The sequence below is a fragment of the Wasmannia auropunctata genome, unplaced genomic scaffold (assembly GCF_000956235.1).
Source record: "Wasmannia auropunctata unplaced genomic scaffold, wasmannia.A_1.0 LD335514.1, whole genome shotgun sequence".
Classification (NCBI taxonomy): domain Eukaryota; kingdom Metazoa; phylum Arthropoda; class Insecta; order Hymenoptera; family Formicidae; genus Wasmannia; species Wasmannia auropunctata.
In genome coordinates, this window is record NW_012027376.1 from 206,532 (window position 1) to 233,820 (window position 27,289).

A 27,289-nucleotide genomic window follows, 5' to 3' on the forward strand; every position below is an offset into this window, starting at 1 on the left:
TATCATTCCTTAACAAGTATTATTCAGCGGGAGAACGAGAGAGGTAGAGATAAACGTAAAAAAAATAACTAGCTACATTTTACGTGCATAGATTACTAAAACGATGTAAACAGGGTCTGATAGGTTTCTTTTAACTTGATTGAAGCTACTAAAATTATTAAATATTAACATCGCTGTGTACTTGCCTAATTTAAGCGAGTCGTATTTAACTTCAGAATGCGTTATACCGTTCGGAATTGAATGAACTAGTTCTTTCGGCGAGTGAAAATTTAATCTCCGAACGGTATATCGCTTTGAATAAAAGAAAATTGTATCGCTAATTAATTGAATTTTGTTCTTTCTCTTTTAGAAATTGTATTAATCAGTTATACGTATAATTGAGTTGCAACAACGTGCAGCTATTGACAGCAAATATTAAAACTTTTGCTTACACAGCGCTATACTTTATTGATGTGCGTTTGTTAAGTGACAGCGATTGGAAGCCTAATTTGTTAAGTGGGCGATGTTCCAAAAGCTCATAAGAACATTTACAATTATTACGTATATAGGTAAGCTAAGACTTCACGAAAAAAAATTGTGCTTTGTCTAATGCGATAAGTATGCGCGACCGACCGTGTTCTGTGCGTTCATAATTTGCGAAGCTGGTGTTCATAGCAATTCTCGAGAGAGGTCCGTTCGTATATCTCTCCCATAAATGTACTTAATTCATAAGAAGATGTGATGTTACTTTTACATGAGCCGATAGACAGAATTGCTTAACTCGTAAGAAAGCGTGCTTTTACTTTTAAGACCGAGCTGTGTTATATCCCCTCTTGCATTAAATTGGGAATTAAAAAATCAATCGTTATTTCGGTGAATTAAATTCTCGGTACCGTGATAGAAAATGGTTGAATTTAATTGAATGGGATTTACTTCGTAAAATTGGATGCAGTTTGTAAACGGGGGAATTTGATTTAATTTTTAATTCATAGTCAAAAAATATTTGAAAATTCACACATTTTACATGCCGAAAATGGAAGCGAAGAAAAATGATAGAGAAATCGTATCTGTTGCATTTAAATCCACCGAAATTTCAGTTCTAATTCCCGAATTTTGAACAGATTTTGATCAGCCATGTTGCGCGATTCGCTTTGTTGTGCCTAGTCGCTGCGCAGAAATCGCTACGAATTTCGCGTGCGAGCGTTCAATCCGTATTAATCCGGACACTCGTTAACTTCGTTCGTACTCCGTTGTATCTATATGCATCTATACATATATACATACATATATATACACATATATTGTGATACATACTTATATATGTCGTACAAGTAAGTAGTACGTATTCCGCTTTGGTCGTAAGATTTGCGTTATAATCTAATAAAAAAAAAAAAAACGGAAAGAGTGTGAAAGCAAGAAAGCATGTAGCTTGATCGTAGAATCAGCAGGTAGACGGCAGAAATGTTCGGATATTCGAATAATGTGTAGATGATAAAAAAAAAAACGTAGCTATTACCCTTGTGTAGTCTGTCTACCGAGTGACTTAGTCGCGGCGAAGTGAATCAAATTTGTAAACGCGTATTATAGCGCGGTCAACAATTTTCTACGACCCTAGTAATTCGACGAGCATGATCGAGGACGCATTGTATACGAAAAAAAGCTTTGCGCCACTTGGAGCTCATTCTGGGCTGCGGCGAGTTTCGATTAGTGAGAGACTATTCAGCAATTGAGAAAATAATCAATTTATAGCGAAATCAAAGCGTTCACCGAGAAGCGTGAATTAGTTTAGAAAGGAGAATAGATATCAGCCTTAGATATCACGTAATAACATCTGTAGTAATTTTTTTTATTGGTGCACATTTTAACGTAGAAACTTAAATGCAAGCCTTTTTATTTCTTTAAACAAATTGAATTACCGCATGATGAAGCAATCACCCTTAATTCACTTAGTGCTGTTAAATTAGGAAGGAATAATTATAGATGTACCGTTAAGGGTGAGAGAGAGAGAAAGAGAATCAAAAACTTTACAAGGCATACGTTAAAGAGGAAAGATTGGCGTTGAAAGGAATTCTGATTTCTATTCGTATTTGCTAAGTGAACAGCAACGGGACAGAATAACGAAGTTACGAGTTTCCAATGGAAATTAGATTCCTTCTAACTCCATTTATTTTACAGGACAAGATTGATCTACTTTTGTAAAAGAAATAGCAATTTTCTTAAGCTCTTCGAGATTCGATCACCGACGACAAGATCGAAGATTGTCCCGTGAATTATCTAGCGGTGAAGGATTGCTGATGTGTTTTGCCGTAATCGGCGTAAAGTCTTTTCTCGCATGTGTATGCGTGCTCGTCGTGCGATTAAAAGAAAAAAAAAAAGCATCGTAGTTCAGTAGTCGTAGCTGAACACACTATTTTTGATCCGCGAGTGACGGTAGGGCCGTGGCGACCGTGGCGACTAGCGACTATAGCCATCCAGACAAATTGATTGCTCGTAATACTTAACAGTTAATGCCGTAGTCATTCCCATTAAGCTCGAATGCTTCTTGTTCCGATTTAACGATTAGCAGTTGGCGGGATGGTGGGATCGCACGCGGCGTGTCCCCCCGCATGCCAAATGAATGCAACACAACACAACACTCGGATCCGAACAAAGTCGAGGGCACAAGTGGTCTCGATCCGAACCTATTCGGAATATTTGATACGTCCGAGAGGCGAGACTGTTATATTATTTTAACTCTTATCGCGTACCAACATAAACTTATAATTGATATAAGATGGGGCTGCTGTATTTTTACACGGACTTTGTACAAATATAACGGAGGAGTTTCTCGCGGGATGTAATCCCGCGTCGGGGAGATAATGTACATACCTGTATACCAATAAATACTAGACGAAATGTGAAGGACCGAAAGAAGCTGCGACCGTGTAAAACAAAAAAAACGAGCACGCACGTGTATAGTATTTACTATAACAAATCACGTTTTCATTCAACAGAAGCGTTTTGATAAAAAAAATTCTTATCTTCTGATTTATGGAGAAACAAAAGAGATTAATTTTTCGTTCTATATATATGCTATAAATTTGAAATATGAAAAATTAATCATTATACTATTTAAGCCAGGATGTCAGTTTTACGATTGGACGTTAAATAGACTTTTGGAATTCTCGGCTTTTGTACTCGTTATTGCGCGGTCGTGAGCTTCAGACTTTATTAGCAATATTCCGTCATCCTTTTGAATACAATGCTTTTTTATTAAGCAGATTTTCAGATTCTACATTAAAAATTAGATTACATTAGACAGGACATTTAATTGTATTTTTTATAATATAATTGTAAATAATTACATAATGTAATAGTAATTATAACTATAAAAATGTATAATTTTACTTTTTATCTTTTAGGCATTTATATGTATCTGTTATTGATTTTTATCGTTATGTATTTGTATATACATTTTTCTGGAATTTTATATCTGGGAAATTTCATGCTTATAACGTAAATTTTCGGGGAATTCTTTTAATGGCAGGCGTGTCAATCGTGAACTTGTATCATTTGGCACAGCCTCTGATGCCCGTATCAATTATCTTCTTTCTTACAACTTACTTTCTTGATGTTATCATCATTTCTATCATTAGACTGTTTTACGTTACGTGCAGTTAATCGATTTGCATATTCATCGTGCGCACAAATTTCAGACTGCCGTTTTAAAATATCCATAGCGTAATTAACTCTGTTATTTGTTATAACTTCCTTTAATTCTTTTCTATATTGAATTTCTGTAATATAATTATAAGTATGACTAATCTTAATTTCTAACATTTTCAGAATTTTCGACATGTATATTTGAAACTTCGACGGCATGGATAATTCCATAATTCATCAGTCGTATAAATGTTGAAATATTTTATGTGTAAACTGAGCTTACTTTTTGTCTGTCGTGCGTTATCGTCCTGTCTTTGTTTTTCGATATATTTTTTTCGTTCTTCGGCTGAATATCGCGTAAACGCGGCATCGATCGCTTCATCTCTCGCTTTGCGTTCAGCTTTCTGTCTCGCCTTCAAGTGATAAAAAGATTTATGACGTTTTATACATGTACATGAATTTCTGACACAATTGTTCTTATTTAAATAATTTTTACAAAAACAAAACAAGCAGTCAAGTTATTTAAATTAAGTATATATTTCAAAATTTTTTAATTATTTGTAATTAGCAATCTAAATTTATTTTATTGCTAATTAGAAGTAATTAAACAATTCTGAAATTTTTTCGGGAGAAAAGATCCGAGAGTCAATATAACTTAATAACTTTGCGAGCGGATTGTGGTAAAAATACTTAAAAAATTTTGATAGCATTACTATTTTTTCGAAGGTAATATCGCATCGTTTCTTTGATGCAGGCTTGATTGATTCTTTTGTCCATTTGCTCCTCTGCTCTTCCCGATACAATTCATCAGCGATCTCCTGCTTCTTTCTTTCTTTGCAGACGTTAGCCAGCAGTTCTCTGGCTACGTTATCTATCGCCGTTTCCCTCATCGCGCGAAGTTCCATCTAACACGTTAAAAAAATACTAAAATTTTTTATCCCGTAAAAATTCGTCGAAACCGTCTACTAGTCCAATCTTACGTGTATTTTCAGAAGAAATCCGATTTTACCTTCGTGCCGATCTGTTTCTCTTGTCGAGCTTCCTTCTCCGCGATTATGCGCGCTATCCTCTCGTCTTCATCCTTTAACGCTTCCTTATATTTTCTCTCCCATGCTTTCTTAGCCGCAAAAGACGCGGCCATCTCTTCCCTCAAGAGAATCGCGTTATTCCCTTTCCTTTTCCTCGTCTTTGCATCCTCCTCCTGAATCTTCTGTACCGCTCGTTCCGTCATCTTGCGATCCAGTTCTTTCTCCTCACTCCTTTTCTGTTGAACTCGTCGCCGATTGTCCGCCAATTGATTCTGCAGTTCATCGCGCAAGTTCCGTTTTCTTCTTTCGTCTTTGTCAAGTTGCGACTCCTCGATAATTTTTTCTTCGTGCCAGAGCCTCAATAATTCCGCCTGGCTCGCTTCCAGACGGACCTTTTCCTCTATCAGACGCCATCGGGCCTCGTTCAGAGCGCAACTCGATGGTGATTGCGCGGAGGATTTTATTCGATCCGATTTTAACGCACGCTTTACCTCTTCGTCTGTAATTCACAAAGAAATATTTTTTCTGCTCGGCATAGTTAAGATCACGGAGAGAATTTCCTTTTAAAATTTATCCTGAAAACTTTGTTAATTATGGGACAACGCATAGTATTTCGACAATTTTTACTGTACACTACAATAAATTTGTTGTAGTATATATTAAAAAAAATAGTGAAAATATAAAATTCGTCGAAATACTATATTGTCCTACGATTAACATGATTTTCAGGGTAAATTTTAAAATAAAATTCTCTCCGTGGCGAATGAAAGTCTCCGCAAAGCGCAACGTACTTAAAAAAAAAAGAGATAAATAGATAATAATACAGGATATAATTGTACGTATAATATATTCCTTTACAGAATAAATAATTCTCAACGAGGCCGGACGCAATTTGTAAATCTTTATTTACTTCTACGCCGCGACAATTCGGCAGCCAGTCTGTGCGTCACTTCAATCTCCTCCTGTTTCGCTTCGACGGCTGCTTGAACACGCGACAATTCCTCCGCCAGGGCGACTTCTCGTTGCTCGGCCTGCGCGCGACGTCGCGCGATTTTGTTGTCGCATCGCTTCACCATCGATGCTCGTCCCGCCTCCAACGCAGCTTCCTTCTTGTCCTTTATCCTTCTGTCATCCTCGTGCGTCTTTGCGTCCACCCAGTACCATCCTTGACGGGAATTCACCATCTTTGCGTTTCTCCGCGATGTACATACGATTTTCTTTTTCTGCGCGCAGCGAATGAAATATACGTTTCGCGATAATCGATTAATTTCAAGCAATTTGATGTTACGGCGTCTTCGATAAATAATAATATAGGGATGAGTGAAAGAGAGAAAAGTTCAAGTTGCAAGACGGTCGATTGAATGCGAAATATGCTTTCTGAAATTTATCGTGCTTATCTTGTTTTCTATATGCTTCTTGAAATTCATCGTGCTTTTCCTGTTGAAGTATTTGCGTACTTTATACAATTAAATATTTCAATTGAATATTGATTTATTTTGATACGTTAATTAGAGACCATAAAATAATAGATTTATATATTATATGATACATGCAATTTAAATTACAATTATTTTGGTCCTAAGGGGGTTTTTACCTTTGCCAGCCATAAAATTAGCCCCTGTTTCATGAATTTTTTTAAGGAAAAAAATCTGTTATACATATATACAGTAAAACCCGGGTTTTTGTATAAACTTATATATTATTTGAATAGCAAAACAAATATTTTGTATTTATATAAAAATGTATTTTAATGTCTCTAAAGTGGCAATTGAATGTGGCATGTTTTAATTCGAGCTGACGGAAGTAATTACGAAAAAACGAATTAAGATATCGACTTAATTCTTTTTTTTCCTCTTGATCCTAATACTGTAACGCATGGCGTGAACTAAAATTAAATCAGTCAATTGCCTGAAATTTGTAAAAATGGCAACATTTGAAAGAAAAATTTTGTTGCCCTAAAAATGTTTAAAATTCTTATTAATAACAAATTGAATGTTTGTTGTAAAATCATGATTTTAGTTCACGCCATGCGTTAAAGTATTAGGATCAAGAGGAAAAAAAAAGAATCAAATCGATATCTTAATTCGTTTTTCGTAATTACTTCCGTCAGCTCGAAAAACATGCCACATTCAATCGCCACTTGGAGACATTAAAATACATTTTTATATAAATAAAAAATATTTTTTTGTTGTTCAAATAATATATAAGTTTATGCAAAAACCGGCCGGGTACAAAACTATTATATATATACATATATATACACTATACAGTATAAAAACTGTATATATAATAGATATTCTTAAAAAAATTCATGAAACAAGGGCTAATTTTGGCCTGCCGGCAAAGGTGAAACCCCTATTAATTACGAAGATAGTATTCAAACTTTTAATTATATTTAGCGCAAAAATGATTGATGAAAACTCTTTATATATCGTATAGTACTAAGTTTTTTTAATTAAAAAAAACCGCTTTTTTAGAACAAGAGAAAGTATTCCAGCATCCGATCGCAATCAGAGAGATATATGTATTGGGTACAGAAAGCTGGTAATTTGAATAGTGGAATAATTTGGATAATAGTAATTAAGCATTTGCAAAAATTTTAGAAAAATAAAAGATTTTAAGATATATTTCATTATATCAATGTCTGTAATTGTAATGAAATGTATCTTAAAATCTTTTATTTTTCTGAAATTTTTGCAAATGCTTACTATTATTCAAATTATCCCGCTGTACTTAGCTTATACATATACATAAAATAAAATAAAATAAATAAATAAATATAATTTAAAGTCTTCTAATGTGTGTAACAAACGCATCTAACATTGAGTGTAGCTAAAATGTTCTGTCTAACTTAAAAACATTCTTTTTTTGTTAAAAATTTATTTTACGGATATAATATTATCAATCTATTCAATTTATATTTTATATCATCAGTAGCACATCAGGAGTCCATTAATACTTTGACAGTCAGATGGCGCCAGTCGAATGCTTCATTCGTGTCGTGAGAGCAGGATATTGGCACTACTGGCAGAGACAATTGGACAACCGAAACCGAATTCATCGGATTGGAATCGTGCTTTACCTACGGCAGACGCCGGACTCCAGAGCGGCAAGTTTTGTGTGTGCGTTCGATTATTATTAATAAATCGTCACCACGTCTTTCCAATTCGCACCTTTTGGGTACGTATCTCACACGTGAGCTGCAGAAGTGTACTGATTTCGCGCACGTGCCGAGAATACTTCGATATTTACGTGCGAACGTCGTACGCGGGCGGTTACTTAGGTTATCCGGGCGCGTCATATTGATTTCTGTTCTGCTCCGTTTACGGAATTTCTCAGATATTATTTCAGACGAATACTTAAGTACCAGGAGGCTCGCTGCGTGTCAGATACGTGAGTGCATGTTCGATTCTTTATAAATTAGTTTTATTAAAAATTCACCGACGCATAGTGTAGCTTGTATGTACGTATGTACGTACTTACATAGAATGTGCTTAATTAACAGAATTATTTAGAAAATTTAGATTAAACTTAGATATTAAAGTGTTATCAATTAACTTTTAGAGACACGAGCAGAAGAAAAATCTTTGTTTGTGTAATTTCAGGAGAAATATAATTTAACAAAATTTTAAATAAAGTTTAGTCGATTGAGACATATCTATTAAATATTACATTCTGCCATAGAAAATAGAAATTTGTCATGTTTTTGGGATAAAGAAGAAGAATGATGCAAGTGTAACTATATTTTATGTATTCCTAAATTATAGGATTTAGAATATCATATATGTTTAAAATTCTACGTGTCACTATGTATATTATTGCTAATATTATCTTTTTTTTTGTTGTAGAAACAATATGGTACGTGGTCGTGGAGGGATGATCAGAGGTGGTCGAGGTGGTATGGGACGTGGAATGGGTTTTCCACGAAAGCAATTTCTGCCACGGCATCCGTTCGATTATACGCTATGCGAGGCTGCTTTCCCACGTGTTAAACCAGCTCCAGATGAATCAGACTTCCAGTCAGCTCTCGTGAAGAAGAACGCTGATATGTGTCCCACGCCAAAGGAGCAGACTTCTATCTTAAACCTTGTCACTAAGCTGCAGACCGTCCTTGATAATCTGATTGTTGCGCCAGGAACCTTTGAAGCTTGCGTAAGTATAGGTCTCTATTATAAAATTGTAAATTAAATTCTAGCTCTTTCTGTTTAATGTCTCTATCATGTGTTGTGCATTGATTATCATTTCATATATATATTTTTTAATGCAGCAATTGGAAGAAGTAAGACAAGTCGGCAGTTTTAAGAAAGGTACGATGATAAAAGGCCACAATGTCGCTGACATCGTTGTTATCCTTAAAACTTTGCCGACGAAAACGGCGGTAGAGGCACTCGGGAACAAAGTCAATAACGACTTGAAGGCCGTGAACCCGAAGGAGATCTTCAGAGTTATACAAACGGAGCGCGGATTCGATATTGCGAACAATGAGGCCACTGTGCGTATATTGATAACCACGTTGCATCAAAATCTACGCAAGCTGGAATCGGAGCAACACCTGGACGTCAAAATTTGTCAAGGTAATAATTTTCGCGTTTTTATAATGAACAAATCTCAATGATTATTACGGAAAACATATGATTTCTTCTCATAGGACATCTCGCCGCCATCAGACATTCTCGTTGGTTCGAAGAAAACGCTCATCACTCTAGTATTAAGGTTCTCATTCGACTACTTCGTGATCTTAGAAGCAAATTTGAAGGCCTAGAGCCATTATCCCCCTGGATGCTGGATCTGTTGGCACATAATGCAATAATGAACAATCCCAGCAGACAAGCGTTACCGATAAACCAGGCGTACAAGAGAGTGCTGCAGTTGCTTGCTTCCGGACTGTTTCTCCCAGGATCAGCAGGTACATTAAATACTCATTAATTATTTAAAATTAAAAGTCTTTGATAATTACCATTGGGAATCACATGATATCAGGAGTGAAGAAAGAACCGCTGATAATAATTTGCGCAAGTGCGAGATTGACGAATTTAAAAAATTATTCATGTTCTACCAAATAAAATTACGTTTTACTAATTAAAACAAAAATTATTCATTTAATACTAAATAGCTAAAATGTCGACTTAATCGTATAATTTTACAAAAATTACTATATAAATTATAATAACGTTCCACCAAATAAAATTATGTTTTACTAATTAAAACAAAAATTATTCACTTAATACTAAATAGCTAACGTAAATGTCCACTTAATCGTATAATTTTACAAAAATTACTACATAAATTACAATAACATTTCTCAGGTATCTCTGACCCGTGCGAAGGTGGCAACATACGCGTTCATACGGCACTGACACTCGAGCAACAAGATCTCGTGTGTCTCACTGCCCAAACGTTGCTGCGCGTGCTGGCTCATGGTGGCTACAGACCGTTGTTGGAGGGCTCCAACAAACTCGCGGTGGAGATGAGCGTGTGGGCGGGAGGCGTAGTGGCAAGCCCGTTGGAGAAGGCGTACGAGCCGCCGACGGAACAGGAGCAGCAGGAGGACATGGACGAGAGCAACGAGGAGATGATCACCGAGAGTGTTTAGGAAACTAAATTAGGAACATTTTCTGAGTTCCCTCTTTTGTACGAAATGCTCCTTTCGGCGTTTCTTATAAAACGTGCCGTATTTATAACACTTGCACACATACATTTCAATGATAAAACGTATTCCGTTGGCGATCGGAAATTATGACTTTTATATGGTGTTGATATTGTGTGATTCGCACCATAGACAATTTGACGATGGAAGTATGCCCCCGTAATGTGAGATTTGACTTAAAATAAAATATAAATTAATGTGCACTCTACCCGATTAAGCAATTTATCCTACTTGCTAAGTTTCTTCTGCACATATAGCACTTCAAGCATCTACACTCAACGATGATTGTATAGGTGTCGTGGAGAGATTTGATCTCTGTTTAGTTTTGCGTAATTTTTTTTTTATCGAAAAATGTATCTCCGATATCTTTCCTCAAACATTTGGCTGTTGTTATCGTGTAAATATGTTGGGAGATCAGTCGGTTGTTTTATATTTCGAATATACTCCTCCGCATGTATTGTTTACCGACGATGCACGTTATAGGCCGCATAATATCGTGTAGTACACATACGAAATGGTGTTTATATATTTTGTATGCAATTTGGCAGTGATATGCACGTCACTCAAGTGTGTAATACGCAGATGTGGTACGGTAGAAAATGTCAGTCTTCATTTGGAACCTAGTGCAGACAAGGATCGTTCTCCGGGGTTCTGGCGACCCGCGCGCAATTGACCGTACGGGAACTGGCGCCCGGCCGGACCGGCACCTTGAAGAGCTTGCCCTGCGGCATGCACACGCAGACCTTGTACTGCTCGTCGCTCGTGGTCGGGCTCTGCAGGAACATGGGCGCCACCGGGATGTCCTTCATGTCGATGGAGACGCCGTCCTTGGCGTCCAGCACGACGCTGCCGTTCACGCTCTTCAGGAAGATGTCGAGATCGGCGCTCCACACGATGTCCTTGCTCTCCATGTGCACGCCCTCCGCGCCGTGCAGCGAGACCTCGCTGTTGGAGCTGATTGCCAGGCTCTCGTTGACCGGCGACGTGATCCGATGGGTCTCCGCGATCCTCACGTCGATCGTTCGGACGCCGTTCGGCAGACCAAAATTCGGGAAGTCTGTGGTGAAGTAGATCGTGCCGGTACGCGGGTCCTTCACCTCGAATGTCTCCACCTGCGATATGGTGGTACCGTTCGGTAGGACGCCTAGCTTCGAGCGCGGATACGCTTCGTGCACGCGTCCGCGGCCCTTCACGTCGACGCGCACCCCAGCCTCGTCACCGGATATCTCCATCGGCTCGTCGCCGTAACTCTGGCAGACGCCGGACTGCAGGGATATCTTGAGGAAATGCAAAGAAGGGTGATTTAATATCAATATCTTGCGAAAAGAGATTGAGTCGCATAAAAATTATATACTTAGATTATTATTTTTATTTTAGTTTTTTTTTCTGTATTTTTGTACATATGTTATTCGTCTTTAAGTGCGGCCAAACATACCTTGTCCAAATCTGTCCTTCCGTAGAATTTGACAAGATTTTCGTCCGGGATTACTTCCATAGCTTCCATTCCCTGACTTATGCGCAAAACAGCGATGACGGTGATGTTTAGGAAAAGATTGCAGAGGCCGATTATCGCCAGGACCAGAGTCAATGTCCAGAGACAGTAACGTCTCTTGGTAGATTTCTCGCCCGTCGACGACATGCCGTACGAAGAAGCGATTGTCCTGTTAACATTACCGAAGCAGGAAATTAATTATCCGAAAATATTTAAATTTAATCCAGCTTAGATTGCACAATATTGGTAATTATTTAATTTGTAATTAATTATTCTGATTATTTCCTATTTATTTATTTATTATTTTCTATTTTCTCTTTCTAATTAATAATATTAATTATACAATACAATAAGATAATATAAAAAAAAAAATTGCACATTAGCAGTAAAGCAATTGACATAATCAGGACATAACAGGTATAATCAAGCAAATTTTTCTAAAGAAAAATATTAATATTTGACTTATTTTATAAATGTTTTTCTTTAGAAATACTTGCATTGGATATAGAATAGCAGTTACTTTTAACAATCTAATACACGATTATTTTTTTATTCACCTCGCATGCATGCTGCCGCAACTATTTTGGCGAATAATGCCCTTAATCAGGGGCCCGTCACTGTTGGACAGATTATCGTCAGCCTTCGATATCGAAGGCGAACCGGTATCATTTCCGCATACATCTAGAAGAGCCGACATCGAACGTCCTTTCGTCTACCTGTCAAAAATGAAATGTTAGATTATTACACGAGCTGTGTAAAAAAAATCAAATGAATAGGTAAATTTTATATATGTATATAAAAAGATATAATTTTATGTAATAGATATAGAAATCGTTTTACTAATTAAAAAGAATTAGTTCTTGTATATCGATCGTTTTACTAATTAAAAAAAATTAATTCTTGTATTTTAATATATTATAAATCAAGATTTCGCTTCTCACTGCTTTTACAGTTTTATTAGAAGGAGGATAATACATCGCGTTAAAATAATGACATCCCGCATGGAAATGATGTATTTGTGAAATGACATTTGATGATTTTATCGACTTGTATCGCTACAAATTACAACGCACCAACGTAAGTACCAATGTACGGTCGCACCGCATGTATAACGATTTGTACCTGGTGTCTTCGGCATCACGATAATCTTAATTAAAGCCAGTAGAACCAGTTTCGCGTTTTGTTACCGAAAATAACACTCTACCAAGGGTCCTTCGCGAGCTGTCGCACTTAACGGCGAGTTTCTCCACGCCGCCGAATATGTATCTGCCCTGGTCGCGAGATGTGCGAGTCGGTCGTTTCGCGAGTCTCCTTACCTCGGTCTGGGACCAGCAGCGTCGCGGGAGAGGCGGCCGCCTCTTCAGATAAAACGAAAATAGACGACCGCGTTACGTTTCCGGACTTTCGTGAATTCTACGACGACCGGGAGCGAATGGAAGTAGGTGAAGATACAGGCGGTCGGCGCTTGCGCGTCCAGGGATCAATGCCGAGTGTCCTCAGGAATTCTACCTACCTCGCGCGCATCCGCCTCGGAGAGCTTGTACATTCGCGCTTCTTTTTGACAACGCGAGAAAATAGAGATCGAATGCCGCGAGCAAACGGAACTATAAAAGTCAAATGAAACACAAAGATTAGCTCCAATTTTCTTATATTTTTATAATGTATAGGTACGTTGTTAAAATATAATTATATATACTGCTAAGAAATCGGGTTTTCAGTAAAAACTCTCGCATTAGAAATTAACTGTGGCGTCGTATAAAAAGCTGAATGTATTTAATATACTTAAGCAAATGGATACATTAAAGTCGCGACCAAACGGAACTATAAAAGTCTACAAAACACAAAGATTAGCTCCAATTTTCTTTATTTTTACAACGTATAGGTACGCAGGATATAATTATATACTGCTAAGAAATCGGGTTTTCAGTAAAAACTCTCGCATTAGAAATTAACTGTGGCGTCGTATAAAAAGCTGAATGTATTTAATATACTTAAGCAAATGGATACATTAAAGTCGCGACCAAACGGAACTATAAAAGTCTACAAAACACAAAGATTAGCTCCAATTTTCTTTTATTTTTACAACGTATAGGTACGCAGGATATAATTATATACTGCTAAGAAATCGGGTTTTCAGTAAAAGCTCTCGCATTAGAAACATTAACTGTGTGACGTCGTATAAAAAGGAATGTATTTAACACTTAAGAAAATGGATACATTAAAGGATGCATTAAATTAAATGAGTAACAATAACATGTATGTTAAAAGCATTCCGGCCACGCGGTTCTTTCTATCCACGGGACGTAATGGTAGACACGGGTGTACACGCCAGGTGCGATGCTGCCGCAAAATCGTCCGAGACTGGTGACTCCGATCACAGTGTACATGCAGTCGTGGACCGTGTTAAAGATAGCGAGTGGTCCTCCGCTGTCACCCTTGAACAGCAATCGAGTATTTATTTAATTTGCCTCTGCTTGTAAATGTTCTCTCTCGTCATAAAAATGATATACGTTTCTTCCTTTCAATTGAAACTAATCGAGCGTTTGATCCCTCGTTAGCAGAACGGATAAAAGGAATTGAATAGAAGCAAACGTAAATCGCGCACGATTGGACTTAACTATAATGGTTATGAAAACGATTCTAAGAAGCTCGCGTTAAAATAAAATTTTCACGCGAAAGAGGATAAAAACTTTCTTTGGTGCAAATGTATATTATAACTGTATGTATACCTGACATGTGTCTTTCCCTCTCTCCCCCGCGCATATTTGCCATTCGTTGATGATCCCTGATGCGAGCTCCAAGGAACTTGCGCCGTCGGAGAAACTCTCGTTACAATAATCATGAGAGACCAATCTGAGTGTTACTTTCAACAGATTGTCCGAACCTTTGTCGTCACCTGGAGAAAACGAAATGACATTCCCTTATTAGTTTCATGCATATACGATATAAAAATAAAACATATCTTTTTATAATTAGAGCAACAGTTAACAGTATTTATGTATACTAGATTTAGTAAATTTAATTTTAGTAATTCACCGTTAATAATTTTCTACAGATTTAAAAATGTCTTAATTTTTTATAATCTCACCCCAGTCGACTACACCCCATCCAGTGGCAACTGCCTTCTCATTCTGACCCACGTCAGGCCACTCAGTCGGAAGACACGCCGGTCTGACATACGCATCATAGATAGCTTCCTTCGCTAGACGCAGTATAGCTATGTCGTGGTATTCCGATGGGCGTTCGTATTCGGGATGCCTTATTCTTTCCGCAACTGCGATAGTCTGCGGCATCGCGTTGTCATTCGATTGAGCGAGATTCAGATCGCCCAGCCGTACCCAGTTCGCGTTTCCCCTTTGTGAATAAGATTTATTATAATTAGTTGATTAATTAAAGTGAGTTTGTAGGAATAAAACGAGTAAAGAAGGCGACTTTTTCTAATTTCGAACAAAATAAACTCGAACAGAATTTTGAAAAGAATTTTAAGGACCTGACGGTAATTATTTTCAATTGTAGTTTTTCATCAATGTTAAATATTCCGACGATAATGGTTGAAACAAAATATTTAAAAATATACTAAAGTTCTAACAAAGTAATTTTATTTAAGTGTTTCAATTTTTTTTAGTATATTATTTAATCGCATCTCGAAGGTTTCGTTTCATTTTTATCTTATAATTACTCTCAGAAATATCCTTGACGTCAATTTGGAGAAAAGATGGATTTTAAATCGATTAAAATTTATGTTAAGAGCTGGAAATATAGTTATAATGACAAGCAAGGCTATCATTTTTTATTTAAGAATACTATAAAAACATTCTTAGTCACTTTTTTATCATCAATTTTTGGAAGAATGAAGAAATCGTTAAAACTTACCAGTCCGCTGTCCAAGTGCAGTGGGCCGCTGTTAAGACGATCTTCTTGGAAATTAAAGTGCCGCCGCAATTCCACAGAATTCCATTGGGACTGTCGTAACCAACGGCCGCCATGTGCGGAAATTCTTTCGCTTCGGCTTTCTTGCCACCGACAATCAGTTTGCGCGTTGTCAGGGCGCATAGCGACATGTTGATGGGTTTCCGATCCAATGTCGGCGTGGGTGGTAGCTGGAAACCGTAGACAGCCTCCGCGCTTTCCGCGCATTCTAAAAAAAAAAAAATTACGGCGATTTAAGAAGATGAACTCGAGCCTCACATCCTAATTGATCTTATTTGTCTTCTCTTATTTAGTCTTCTTGTATGGTAAACTATATAATTTCGTATCTTTTCTCATTAATATTACGAGTCGAATTTCTGCCTAAGTGTTTTTATGCTATAATTTCGTAGAAATGTTTACGCGCAAGATCGATATTTCTTTTTTAGCATCTAGTACGAAAGAAGAAAAAAAAACGTTTTAATTATTTTCCTTATTAAACTCATTTGAGTTCACCGAGAATGTCTATATTGCCGATTTTAGCACTGATAAGCTGATCATTCATCATTGCTAGAAAATGTTTTTGTGCACCATAAGAAACCGTACGTTTTTACGTATTACATGCTTACATAAAGAATTCTGAAGAGAGATAAAAGTGAGATGATCAACTTAGTGCATCAAGTTAGTTTCGATAAATATTGAAGTTGCTCCAGTGTTTCTTATCTTTTATCGGAGAATAAATTGGAATTGAATTCCAATCTATTACTTACTTGATCGCGCTAAAGATCTCCTTGATCCATCCAATATACAACGCTCTGTATTATTTGGTGGTACGTCAGTGTGCGGTTGCAGTGTCGGCGCCGGCGTTGGCTTGGGTTTAGTTATCTGGTTTGTTGTCGGGCAACATATTATCGGGTCGAAACCAACAAATTCACAGATCACAGAGGGAGTTATGCCGGCCAACAATTCATTATAAACTTTCGGGCAGTCTTCTATTTGCTTGCACACACCCGAGACACCGTCGACCACACATGATTCTGGAACAGAAATCGCATTAATGTATTAGGAGTTTTTGTTAATTAAAGATAAAATTAAAGATTATAAATCCAAAGATATTTTTTTCAATTTGAGTTTGCGGTTAAACAATTTTTTAATATAAAAACTTCAATGCGAAACTTCGAGCTGAATTCATAATAGCTTTAAGATACTTGGAGAGGAAAATAGTTGGAATAATTAAGGCTTTAATAAATATACATAAATTATTATTTGAACCGATTGGTAGGCATTTGATAAGTGTGTTTCAAATATAATTTAAGATTTTATTTCTTGTCATATATCTTTTTCCTCGAATCCCCTAAAAAGAATTGAGAAGTCTGATATATAGGCTATCTAAAAAGATAGATAATGAGGCTTTTTAATCTTGTCAACAAGGTCATTAATACGTATTTGTATGCGCTGTAACAAATCAAGAAGTACAGACTTTTTTTCAATAACAGATATTCCTGCAAGCCTCGAAGTTATCATTAAATCATTATGTCGAATACTTATACGACGGATAATACAGATATTACAGAACAAGCAAAAAAAAATCTTGATGCTTGACGTTATTTTGCTTGACACGTCATTGTAAGTAATTATTTAATTCTTTCGCATGCAAGATTAAAAAAAGTAGAAAAACAAAATTACAACAAAAACAAAATAACATAACTATAATTATATCGTAATTAATTATAATCGGAATATTACATTCAGAACTAAAGAAATCTATTGCTAATAAAAGATTTCACTTGACGCGTCGCACACGTGACGAGTCTTTCCGTTTCGCCGAAGAATACGCTCGACACACGCGTGTCGAACAACGCGTATTTTTAGCGTAGAGAACCAATACTCACGTTCAACGGGTTTTCCGTGTGTCGGCGACAGGATCGGCGCCAACACTAACAGCAACAATGGCGAGACGATCGGCATGCTCACTGGCATCTTCGATGAATCGGAATCAAGCCTCGGTCGGGCGCGCGGTCCTCTCGTCTGATCCCGAAGACTCGTCCGCGATGGAAGATATACCTCGTCTAACATGTTCGTTCGGTTCCATGCATACGTTTCCGAACGTTTTTCCCCCGATTCCCCACCCGGTCGCTCGTCCGGCCTAGCCGGTGGTGGGTGACCACGAGGTCATTTCTCGTGATGCACTTCGTGATAAATCAACCGATCGTACGATTCCATTTGCGTCTTCGAGGAAGATGATCATACGTTCGGCAAACCGCTCTAACGACGGATGAATAAGCGGCCAATCAAGTTGTCGCGTGCCGCGAGCTATCTATAACAAGAATTGAAATCTCCGTAATTCCTGTGCGACTTCGATTGAAATCGCTGTAATTTCTGCAATTGCGATTTTTAATGTGTGAATCTGTGTGTCTTTCGCGCTAATCGTCGTACGCTGCTGTCGTCACGGAGAACGGTGTCAAAACGTTCTCTCTGACTGTATATCATTTTGACGTTTGAATTTAACGGGACTGTAGACCCGGATCTTTATAGATGCCCAATGAATATCGTAATCTACGTGATTCTACGTATTACTTACTTACGTGGAATCAGTATTCACGTCTCACAAAAGTCGCTCCTTATTTGGGCGAGATACTGGTCTAGCTCACGACTCTGTTGAGTCGTGAGCTAGACCAGTATCTATATCTTTTCTTGAAATAATTGAATAAAGAACCTGCGACCTTCTCGTTTATACATGGAAAGAATAATGTATTAAAGTACTAATATAATTGGAAATAATTTTATTAATTCGATACTCTCTTTTAATAAAATAGATATTTATTTCATTAATACTGTTACTGAATTAACAAAATTATTTCAAGTAGAATCTATAATGCTGCTAATACATTATTTTTCTCTATCTATTAAAAATATTTTATACAAATGCGTTATGCGTTTATATTGTTTCTTTCATGCAACTGGGATAAAATCGAAAGTTGCGTAAGAATAAAAACGAGGAAAACAGAAGAAACTATTTTACTTCTTATTAACATGACGCGCAAAGCAGGTCGGCATTAATATCTTGAAACTGTATCTGTGTCATTTTATAAATCTCTTATACTACGTTGCACATTTCTTACCGTATTACGTCGGTTTTCTTACCATATTCATCAATGGAAAATACGTATGTTTAACTTCCATAAAGAAATCTTGATGCAAAGTACAAGGTCTTACTTTACAACAGTCTTACTTTACAGGCGACGGGAGGCAAAATGTTAGCGTTATAATTGGATATAACGTAAAAGTAGAATGTGGATTCTTTGAAAGCTTTCGTGAGCGAACGATCTTTTTAAATCTTTTACGACAGAGTTTTCTAGATAGATTATTACGATTAATAATTTGTTCCGCTTTTACAGTATCACTATTTCGTACATGAGTTGCGTATTACCAAGCTATTAGAAACCTAATGATGATTACACGGTTTTCGATACGTCAGATGCCGAGCTTAATACACAGAACAAATCCGATTCGATTCATCATGATCGACATCACGACGCTGCCAAAGACCCGATAGGTTTGATAAGGCAAGTTTCATTACGAGCGGACTACGTGTACAGGTCCAGGGATGTAACGTTTGTCCGAATGTTATCTGCAAGAAGTTGATAGGGCAATAATAACTATTAATAGTTTAGTGATATGTTAATTATTCTGTGGCAAATAAATTAATAAGACTGTGTACGAAAACGATAGTATTTTTATGAATGAATTAAAGTGTCAAGTGTGTGTTAACAATTTGTATTCCACGTGTTCTAGAAGGATGTGTAATAATGCAGCAGGATGTGTAAATAGCGCGTGTTTAAGTAACAATAATGAGATGGTTTCTGAATTAATTAAATGGAATTCGTAAGCGCACTCTTTGATTAATTCAAGGTCGAGCTTTCTCAATAAAATTCTCGTGAATTATCTCAGCGATATGCGTGAATAACATAATAGAACTTTTGAATTCTTGCGCATCTTTACTTTATAAAAAATTAATTTACCAATATAATATATTAAACAATTATCACAAATAATATAGAAAAATTATTTTCAGATTCATATATCCAAGTATTTACGCAAACATAATATATTTTTCGTGTTAAATCTGAGAAATTATGTTACAATTTAATCGATGCATGAAAAGAAGAATATTTTTTATCCGAACGCGCAGCGTGAATAATGATTACGTAGTTTAAATATAAGAATATACGACTCAATTTTTCTACGAAATAGCTGTAGTTATTAAGGGACAGTACCTGGTTACTGGAAATAAACGTAGATATTTAATGAAATGCACCAGGAAGAATTCAGAGGATACGTCATTGCTTGTAGTTCCGCTAATATCATTAATGACACCTCGACTCACGGGATCGCCGATCGTTAATAAACAAACCTATGATCGTCGCGCGCAATCCGCATGCACTTCGTTACGCATTATCCATCGTACTTAAGGCGAGAATTCGCTATTAAGGCCTTTGTTCGAAGAAGGTGTCGAAGGTGTCGCGTATCGGACTCGCAATATGCACAGAAAGCTCGCGATCGCATTGTTTGTCGCTATCTTGTTCGGGAATCCCCTTTCCGCGGCGCGAAAAAGTGAAGAAAGTTAGTGATAGTCTGTCTCTGCTTCGTTATATCCGCGATCGGATTCGAAGAATTGTTTATTTCGAATGTACGCACACATGTCATGACCCCAATATATCTTAATTCTCTGTTAAAATCACAATTTTTTTATAGGCAGAAATTGATTGAGAAATCACACAGCAGTTTTATAATCTCTGATACATTAAACGTCGTAGCAACAACATTAAGTACAAATTTAAATAGATATCTATATTTGATCTTCTAAATTGATCTTCAATTAACATAATTTAATAATCTTAAACTTAAGTTTTATCTTCGATTTTTCAAAATCGAGTCTGAACCGTAAAATTTTTTTGTTGCAGAAAAATCGATTCTAGTTTTATTTATGTCTTAGATCGTTATCACATAATTTGCATTACAAATCTAACTCTTATGAAATTCTGAAAAATGTAATATTTATTATGTCGATATCATAAGCTACTTTTAGAACTTCTCTTCATTACGTGAGAGTAATGAAGTACGCGCTTCGTGATTATAAGAAGTATGCGTAACTTGTTGACATCAACATATATAAATGGATGCGAATATTTCGCAGGGGACGCGTGATTAAGTAATCATGACGTGCAATGATAAACCAAAGAGCTACGCACTTGGCAGGCACAATATTGCGCGTGCAAAAATGAGTAATAAAGTAATTTCCATATATTCCCATACGTTCCCCGCACATCGTAATTGCACCATAAATCGTCGATTGCATCGATTTTTCCCACCCATTTTCTGCTACGATCCTGATTTGCATAATTCCCACTTTTTTTCCGCAGAATGCAAAGAATACGCCAATCTGGTTTACGAGACCGAGAACTCGCCGACTTTGCGTATAAATGCCGGCTCGAATAAAGTCTCCCGTTGCGCCGTTGTCGAGACACCTCTAATCATCGGCGGAATCCAAGCGAAACAAGCGGAATTTCCGCACATGGTGAGAACAAATACACGTCTATCGCGGCAATCGCAAAAATGACAAAAGCTACATATAATACATATGTAGCGTTGTCAATGTGATAAATATAGTGTAAAATATTGACTATTGAAAATTGTCTTCTAAATTCTGATTACTTAATAAAAAATGGTATCATTAACTGCTATATGTGATACAAAATTTATGCTTGTATAAAATTAAAGTAATTACAAATGTGTAGAAAAATATAAAAATTATAGTATATGTATTATAATATGTATAATGTATGTACCTAATATATTTTTTGCAAGAATTGCAAAAAATATATTAGTCTTTGTTTAAGAATAGAAAATAATTTAATAATTTTAATTATTAATTATATAATATTATTTTGTGATTAATTATTGTATATTATTTTTTATTCAATAATTTTTGTTTCCTTATTATTACACATTTACGCAATGCATAGCATTCACGTTTTTACGTGGCATTTGAAAAACATATGATAACATAATAGATTTCCATGTATCGCTTTAATCATCAATTAATTGATGTAATTAACAGAGCAGTATTATCCATATCGTAGGCGGTGATCGGTTATGGCAAGCCCGACGTGTCCTGGCAATGCGGAGGAAGCGTTATCTCCGAGAATTTTATTCTGACCGCGGCGCATTGTGTGGAATCTCCGGACAAGTAACAGTCTTGTTACATTCATTCCTTCTCACTTACACTATTACTAACGTTATCTTGTCTGGACATCGAAAAAATTATATTATTACTAATATTACCTATGTGTTTTTCAGGGGTCCCGCAACCCAAGTGCGAGTCGGCTTGATCGATCTGTTAACGCCGGGCGATGCTATGCAGGAGAGGAACGTCGCGGAAAGAATTAGGTATCCGGATTACAAGTTTTCGGTCAGGTATCACGATATAGCGTTACTCAAGCTCGAACATCCGTTGGAGTTGAATCCTCGAGTGCGACCCGCGTGTCTCGAAGTATATTCCCAGATACCGGGCAAAAGCGCTATCGCCTCTGGATTTGGAAAAACATCCTACGGTCAGTATCTTTTAAGCGTGTTATGTGTTGCATTGTTTACATTATTTTATATTAATTTAACCGTTATTTTATTGATTAATATTAATTTTTATATTGAGAGACGTAACGTGAGATACTCTGTCTTCAGAATCCAGTATCGGTAGCAACGAATTGATGAAGGTCCAGTTGAATTACATTTCCGACGACGAGTGTAAAAAGGCTTACGCTGAGGATCTCGGTACTCGACGGCTGCCCGAGGGTTTAATATCGAGCTTACTTTGCGCTGGCATAATGGAAGGCGGTAAAGACACCTGCCAGGTGTGAAAAAAACTCAAAATTGTTTTTAAATCTTTTTATTTTTTTTTAACGAAGTTTTGGAGAAATATCTCTTATATTCTTTAGATTAATAATTTTGCATCAATCTCTTCACTTATCTTTGAATCATTTCGACTTTCGGAGTTCTAGATTTTAATTTAAGACTAAAAGTATATATATTTCTAATCTCTTATTATAAATATATAGGCAGGTATATTAAGTAGATACAAATAGATAAATTTTATCAATTAAATACAAGTAATATATTCAAAGTAATAATCTTTGATAAATCTTAATATTTGACAAATAGATAAATTTTATAAATCAAATACAAATAATGTATTCAAATTAATAATGTTTGATACATTTTATTTTATATATGATTATATTTTGTTAAATATAATCGCATATATTTTAAAGAACTTACATTTAAGAAATTGAAAACGATTTGAATAAAGTTAATTTGACATTATTTGCAGGGCGACAGTGGCGGTCCATTGCAAAGAATCCTTGCGGAGCCTTATTGCATGTACAGCATCGTGGGTGTGACGAGCTTCGGCAAGTTTTGCGCCTTTAAATCATCGCCCGCGATATACACCCGAGTCAGTTCTTATCTCGATTGGATTGAGAGTACCGTTTGGCCGTAAAAATTAAACACGGAAGCGTATCAACGAACGCAATCCTCAAATTTAATTCCAACGGTTTCGAAGAACAAACAGTGGAGAACAATTATGTGTAAAGTCATTGAAGTGGGTGAGAAATTGAGTAATAATTGAAATAAAAAAAATGACAACATCACCATATTATCATCACTGTAACTTTTTATTGCAAAAGAGATAATAGTTATTCATTGGTATTTACAATGCAGTACCCAAAATGTATGTATATACGTACGATCCAGTGTAATGAACATTTGCAACTTATGCACTTTTACACAGGGAGAATATCCTAATTAATAACAACCAACAATGATAAAATGTATACAATATATAATGATTAATACGCTCTGTAAAAATAGAATAATATTTCAACCCACACAATTCAGATAAAAGAAGGTAAAAACAACGCCATAACATTAACTTTAACAGATGTTATATATAGTATGTCCAGTATATATTGGGGAGGATAGACACGTAAAATTATTAAATAATTATTACAAGTGGCAAGGGTACACGAATAAACGGAAAAGAGAACGAGGACTTACAACGCGATAAAAAATCTACAGAGACGTGATCTGCTTATTAGAAGAAATATCTCGGTAATCGTCCAACAAGATAAGAGATGCTTAAAACTTCCATCGAGACGCAATTAAAATCCTTAATGAGTACGTATATTATTTACATTATGTTACGTGTGATTTAAGTTATCAGTCTTACGGCTCTCGAAAGGAAATTACGCGTATATATGTACGCACACACGCGAGCGCGAGGTCTCTCGCTATACTAATTAGCAACTGATATTCGACGAATGGACGCGAACTCGATCTGGAGCATGTAACACCGGTACTACAAACTGGCTTCTTCGTGACAGAAACTACCGATCATCTCCCACGTATCTCCGATACATTTGTTCGCAAGTTTCTTTGGACTCGCTGCATCGAAGCGCGAAGAGAATAAAAGGAGCGAGGGAAATATACAAGAATAGAAAAGAGAATCAAGGAGAAGAAAAGGAAAGACAAAGCGTAAGAGAAATAGTGGAAATAATATCGGTTCGTTCATCGAAAGATTTGACGTTAAAAAATTATCTCGCTGCGAGAAAGCGTAACGCGAGAAATGGAATATCGATCGTTTATCCACTTTGAAGAATAGAAGGATCCCTACGGAGCGGAGAAAGCAGCCTCCGTTTACCAAGTTGCTTATAGTCAAAGCCCCGAATGCAGAACGCGTAGAGCGGCGTCTGCAAATCACCGGGTGGAGTTCGGCCGTCTCTTCGTTATAGTTATGCCGTTATATGTACGTTTCTTTCCAGCGCAATTCCGCAAAGCACTCTCTCATTCAACCGCGAAAGCAGTGCCGCCTCCGGTTGCCCGCTCCTTCCACGAAAGCAAAGCTCAGGTCGCCGAGCGCTCGAACGTCGCTTTCGCTTAACAACGCGGGTGGCATTGTATTTCCGTGCGCGCACCGGCCGCACACTATTATAAGTTTAGAGAGAGAGAGAGAAAGAGAAACGTGCATTTAATTTCAAACGAGAGACTTGAAGGAGCGCAGGCATACAGACATTGAAGTGGCAGGCGTGCTTTGAAACGGCGCTGGAAGAGAGTCAGAAGTGACTTCAAAGAAACGACCCTCGGCACTCGGAGTACGCGGAAGCCAGCCAGATACGAGATAAGAACTACTGATCAGCGAGAGATGCTTGGTGCCAGAAAGTATCACGTCCGAAAGATTCATGCGTTCACAAGCATTTATGCTGCACTCCGTCGTTGCTGATCCGACGCGAGTCTTCGCGACCGCGCGCGCTGACCGCCAACTCGTGAATACCTGGAACGAGGTTCGCTGAACGTTTTAACAATAATACATAATTGAAACAAATATACATAAACCCTTTTCAGATTCACAGATTCACACTAGGGAAAAATATCAAATATATACAATAATTCGACTTGATGCACACATTTCTCACAGATTTCCTCGTTCTGTAGGTATTCACGAATTAATGGGCCGACGTTGTGTATACACACTTCAGCGTCCATTCGTATCGCGTACAACGTAATCGAGCTGTTCGCCAATGGACTCGTGCGCCTTTATCGCGGTTCATTCGTTTGTTCTATTTATTCTTAAGCCCTGCTCGCGCTTGAATGCGTCGATTCAAGCAAGCGGGAACGGTCCGCAAAACGCGTGTGTACATACACGTATCGCGTGTACACGTCTATAACTCTGTATATACATATATATAAAATATCTTTGTTAAAAAAAAATTGAGACGTGAAAGCCAATGATAGTTTAAAGTATATATAGTAGTTGCGCTTTAAATAAGTAGTTAACATTTCACAAGATATATAGGGTACAGCGGGGTAATTCGAATAGTGAGGTAATTTGGACAACAGTAAGCATTTGCAAGAATTTCAGAAAAATAAGAGATTTTAAGATATTCATTAGATCAATGTCTGATCTAATAAAATGTATATTAAAATCTCTGATTTTTCTGAAATTCTTGCAAATGCTTACTATTATCCAAATTACCCCACTATTCAAATTACCCCGCTGTACCCTATCTAGTATCGTTTACCTTCTCAATCCGATGATGTTTCTATAACAGCGCGGTGCAATGACCGCCGAAATTTTTGTCTTCACCGTGCGAAGCTATATTTACTTATCTTCTAATCGCGAAACGATACGCGCCGAAGGAGGAACTACGAAGGAGTATGGCATGTAGCACCGTTTAGAAAAGAAATATGCCGTTAACAATTATCACCTCGTCGTTTCCCGCTGATTCACATCGAACGGGTACCTCGCACAATGTTTCTCACCCAAGCCAGAACAAGCAAGGCCACAACAGCAGGTCAAAATGACGTTAAAATGACTGATGACTCGAAAAGTGAAACTTTTTTAATAATCATTTTGACGTCATTTTGATGTCATGATGACTTGTTGTTCTGCTTGGGCAGTTGTTAGTTTAACGTAACTCCTCAACAACACGATAACGATTATACATTTATACCATTGCCCGAATAACGCAGTAATAGCTGGTTTAAAGAACGTATAAACATGACATTTGCAACGATCAAATTTCACGGGTTTGCGTTGCCGGGGCGGTGAGGCGTACACACGCTGGGCACTACGAGACAAACCTCTATAATTCCTTAAGGCAACACCTAAGGCACAATCGCAGTGTAATTTTACGCGATAATCGCAACTGTTAGCTACGCTGAGACCTCACGAGATCCACGAGCATTTCTCTTGTCTCCCGTTATGGTCGTAAAATATAATTGACACATACACACTCGGTCGACGATTCGTGTTTCGCAGAGAGGATCGCATTGAGAGTGTCGGAAAGATGGAAAGGTGGAAGATAGAGAAAAAAGGAGAAAAAAAAGGAGAAGCGTATAAAAGAAGAAATATGGAGAAAGCTTACAGAACTATAATATTAGCCGATATGACGAGACCAGCGAGGTTTGGATCGACTCGAGAGTGGAGGCTGATTCCCGAGGCGGACTTCTGTCCGTTGGCGGGCCGAAAGTCCCAGGAATGAGGAAGCGAAGGAGGAAGTAGAGGACGTTCGAGAAGATAACGTGCGACGATGATGTTCGCGTTGTTCGAGCGTGGCTACTGGGGTCATATAGCTGGAGGAGCGGACGCTGCTGGATGATCTTGATGAACCGGTCGTACGATGTCGCAGATGCTGGAACCTGAAACAATAACGATACACGATATAAGACAAGAGATACTACGATCAGTAATTTTGATTGATTCGAATAATAATATATAACAAGCCTAAAAAAATATATATTATTAAATAATTGCGATAAAACAATAGTAGGAAAATGTAGAATGTAGAATACACTAGATATGATAAATGTGGTATCTATTCAAGCGCTGAGGAAATGAATTTCTGTATACCGACAAACGCAACGAAGTACGATCAATCAAAACGCAATACTTTTAAAAGCCCGCACGATTAAAATTCTGCAATTGGAATCTACAAAAATTGGAAACGGTAGATTAATGATATATTAATCAAGAAGTGGTGT

At 37.1% G+C, this 27,289-nt stretch overlaps 5 protein-coding genes across 10 annotated transcripts; 2 read left to right on the forward strand and 3 right to left on the reverse strand.

The window, feature by feature from the left end:
• Nucleotides 1-3,365: 3,365 nt before the first annotated feature.
• Nucleotides 3,366-6,038, reverse strand: LOC105456862 (meiosis-specific nuclear structural protein 1-like). Its single transcript, XM_011701199.1, has 5 exons — nucleotides 5,560-6,038; nucleotides 4,631-5,148; nucleotides 4,335-4,526; nucleotides 3,905-4,034; nucleotides 3,366-3,755 (listed from the first exon to the last, which is right to left on the reverse strand). The coding sequence occupies exons 1-5, from the start codon at nucleotides 5,831-5,833 to the stop codon at nucleotides 3,556-3,558; spliced, it is 1,314 nt and encodes a 437-aa protein (XP_011699501.1). The 5' UTR covers nucleotides 5,834-6,038; the 3' UTR covers nucleotides 3,366-3,555.
• Nucleotides 6,039-7,669: 1,631 nt separating this feature from the next.
• Nucleotides 7,670-10,504, forward strand: LOC105456863 (interleukin enhancer-binding factor 2). Of its 4 annotated transcripts, none has more exons than XM_011701201.1 (5): nucleotides 7,670-8,042; nucleotides 8,498-8,801; nucleotides 8,917-9,223; nucleotides 9,298-9,555; nucleotides 9,956-10,504. In XM_011701201.1, the coding sequence occupies exons 2-5, from the start codon at nucleotides 8,505-8,507 to the stop codon at nucleotides 10,240-10,242; spliced, it is 1,149 nt and encodes a 382-aa protein (XP_011699503.1). In that variant the 5' UTR covers nucleotides 7,670-8,042; nucleotides 8,498-8,504; the 3' UTR covers nucleotides 10,243-10,504. The 4 variants fall into 4 exon arrangements, with proteins under 4 accessions (XP_011699503.1, XP_011699504.1, XP_011699505.1 ...); XM_011701202.1 differs by having other exon boundaries at nucleotides 7,670-7,829; XM_011701203.1 differs by having other exon boundaries at nucleotides 7,670-7,771.
• Nucleotides 10,505-10,728: 224 nt separating this feature from the next.
• On the reverse strand, nucleotides 10,729-13,665 carry LOC105456864. 2 transcript variants are annotated; one of them, XM_011701204.1, is made up of 4 exons: nucleotides 13,105-13,665; nucleotides 12,346-12,504; nucleotides 11,732-11,957; nucleotides 10,729-11,573 (listed from the first exon to the last, which is right to left on the reverse strand). In XM_011701204.1, the coding sequence occupies exons 2-4, from the start codon at nucleotides 12,483-12,485 to the stop codon at nucleotides 10,917-10,919; spliced, it is 1,023 nt and encodes a 340-aa protein (XP_011699506.1). In that variant the 5' UTR covers nucleotides 12,486-12,504; nucleotides 13,105-13,665; the 3' UTR covers nucleotides 10,729-10,916. The 2 variants fall into 2 exon arrangements, with proteins under 2 accessions (XP_011699506.1, XP_011699507.1); XM_011701205.1 differs by having other exon boundaries at nucleotides 12,911-13,665.
• Nucleotides 13,666-13,948: 283 nt separating this feature from the next.
• LOC105456867 (serine protease persephone-like) lies at nucleotides 13,949-17,792 on the reverse strand. Its single transcript, XM_011701208.1, has 6 exons — nucleotides 17,587-17,792; nucleotides 16,465-16,731; nucleotides 15,662-15,926; nucleotides 14,877-15,142; nucleotides 14,518-14,684; nucleotides 13,949-14,223 (listed from the first exon to the last, which is right to left on the reverse strand). The coding sequence occupies exons 1-6, from the start codon at nucleotides 17,768-17,770 to the stop codon at nucleotides 14,050-14,052; spliced, it is 1,323 nt and encodes a 440-aa protein (XP_011699510.1). The 5' UTR covers nucleotides 17,771-17,792; the 3' UTR covers nucleotides 13,949-14,049.
• Nucleotides 17,793-20,161: 2,369 nt separating this feature from the next.
• Nucleotides 20,162-23,408, forward strand: LOC105456865 (serine protease snake-like). Of its 2 annotated transcripts, XM_011701207.1 has the most exons (7): nucleotides 20,212-20,384; nucleotides 20,892-20,979; nucleotides 21,118-21,272; nucleotides 21,838-21,944; nucleotides 22,055-22,308; nucleotides 22,436-22,605; nucleotides 23,082-23,408. In XM_011701207.1, exons 2-7 carry the CDS (start codon nucleotides 20,913-20,915, stop codon nucleotides 23,247-23,249), a joined length of 921 nt encoding a protein of 306 aa, XP_011699509.1. In that variant the 5' UTR covers nucleotides 20,212-20,384; nucleotides 20,892-20,912; the 3' UTR covers nucleotides 23,250-23,408. The 2 variants fall into 2 exon arrangements, with proteins under 2 accessions (XP_011699508.1, XP_011699509.1); XM_011701206.1 differs by lacking the exon at nucleotides 20,892-20,979 and having other exon boundaries at nucleotides 20,162-20,317.
• The last annotated feature ends 3,881 nt before the right edge of the window (nucleotides 23,409-27,289 follow it).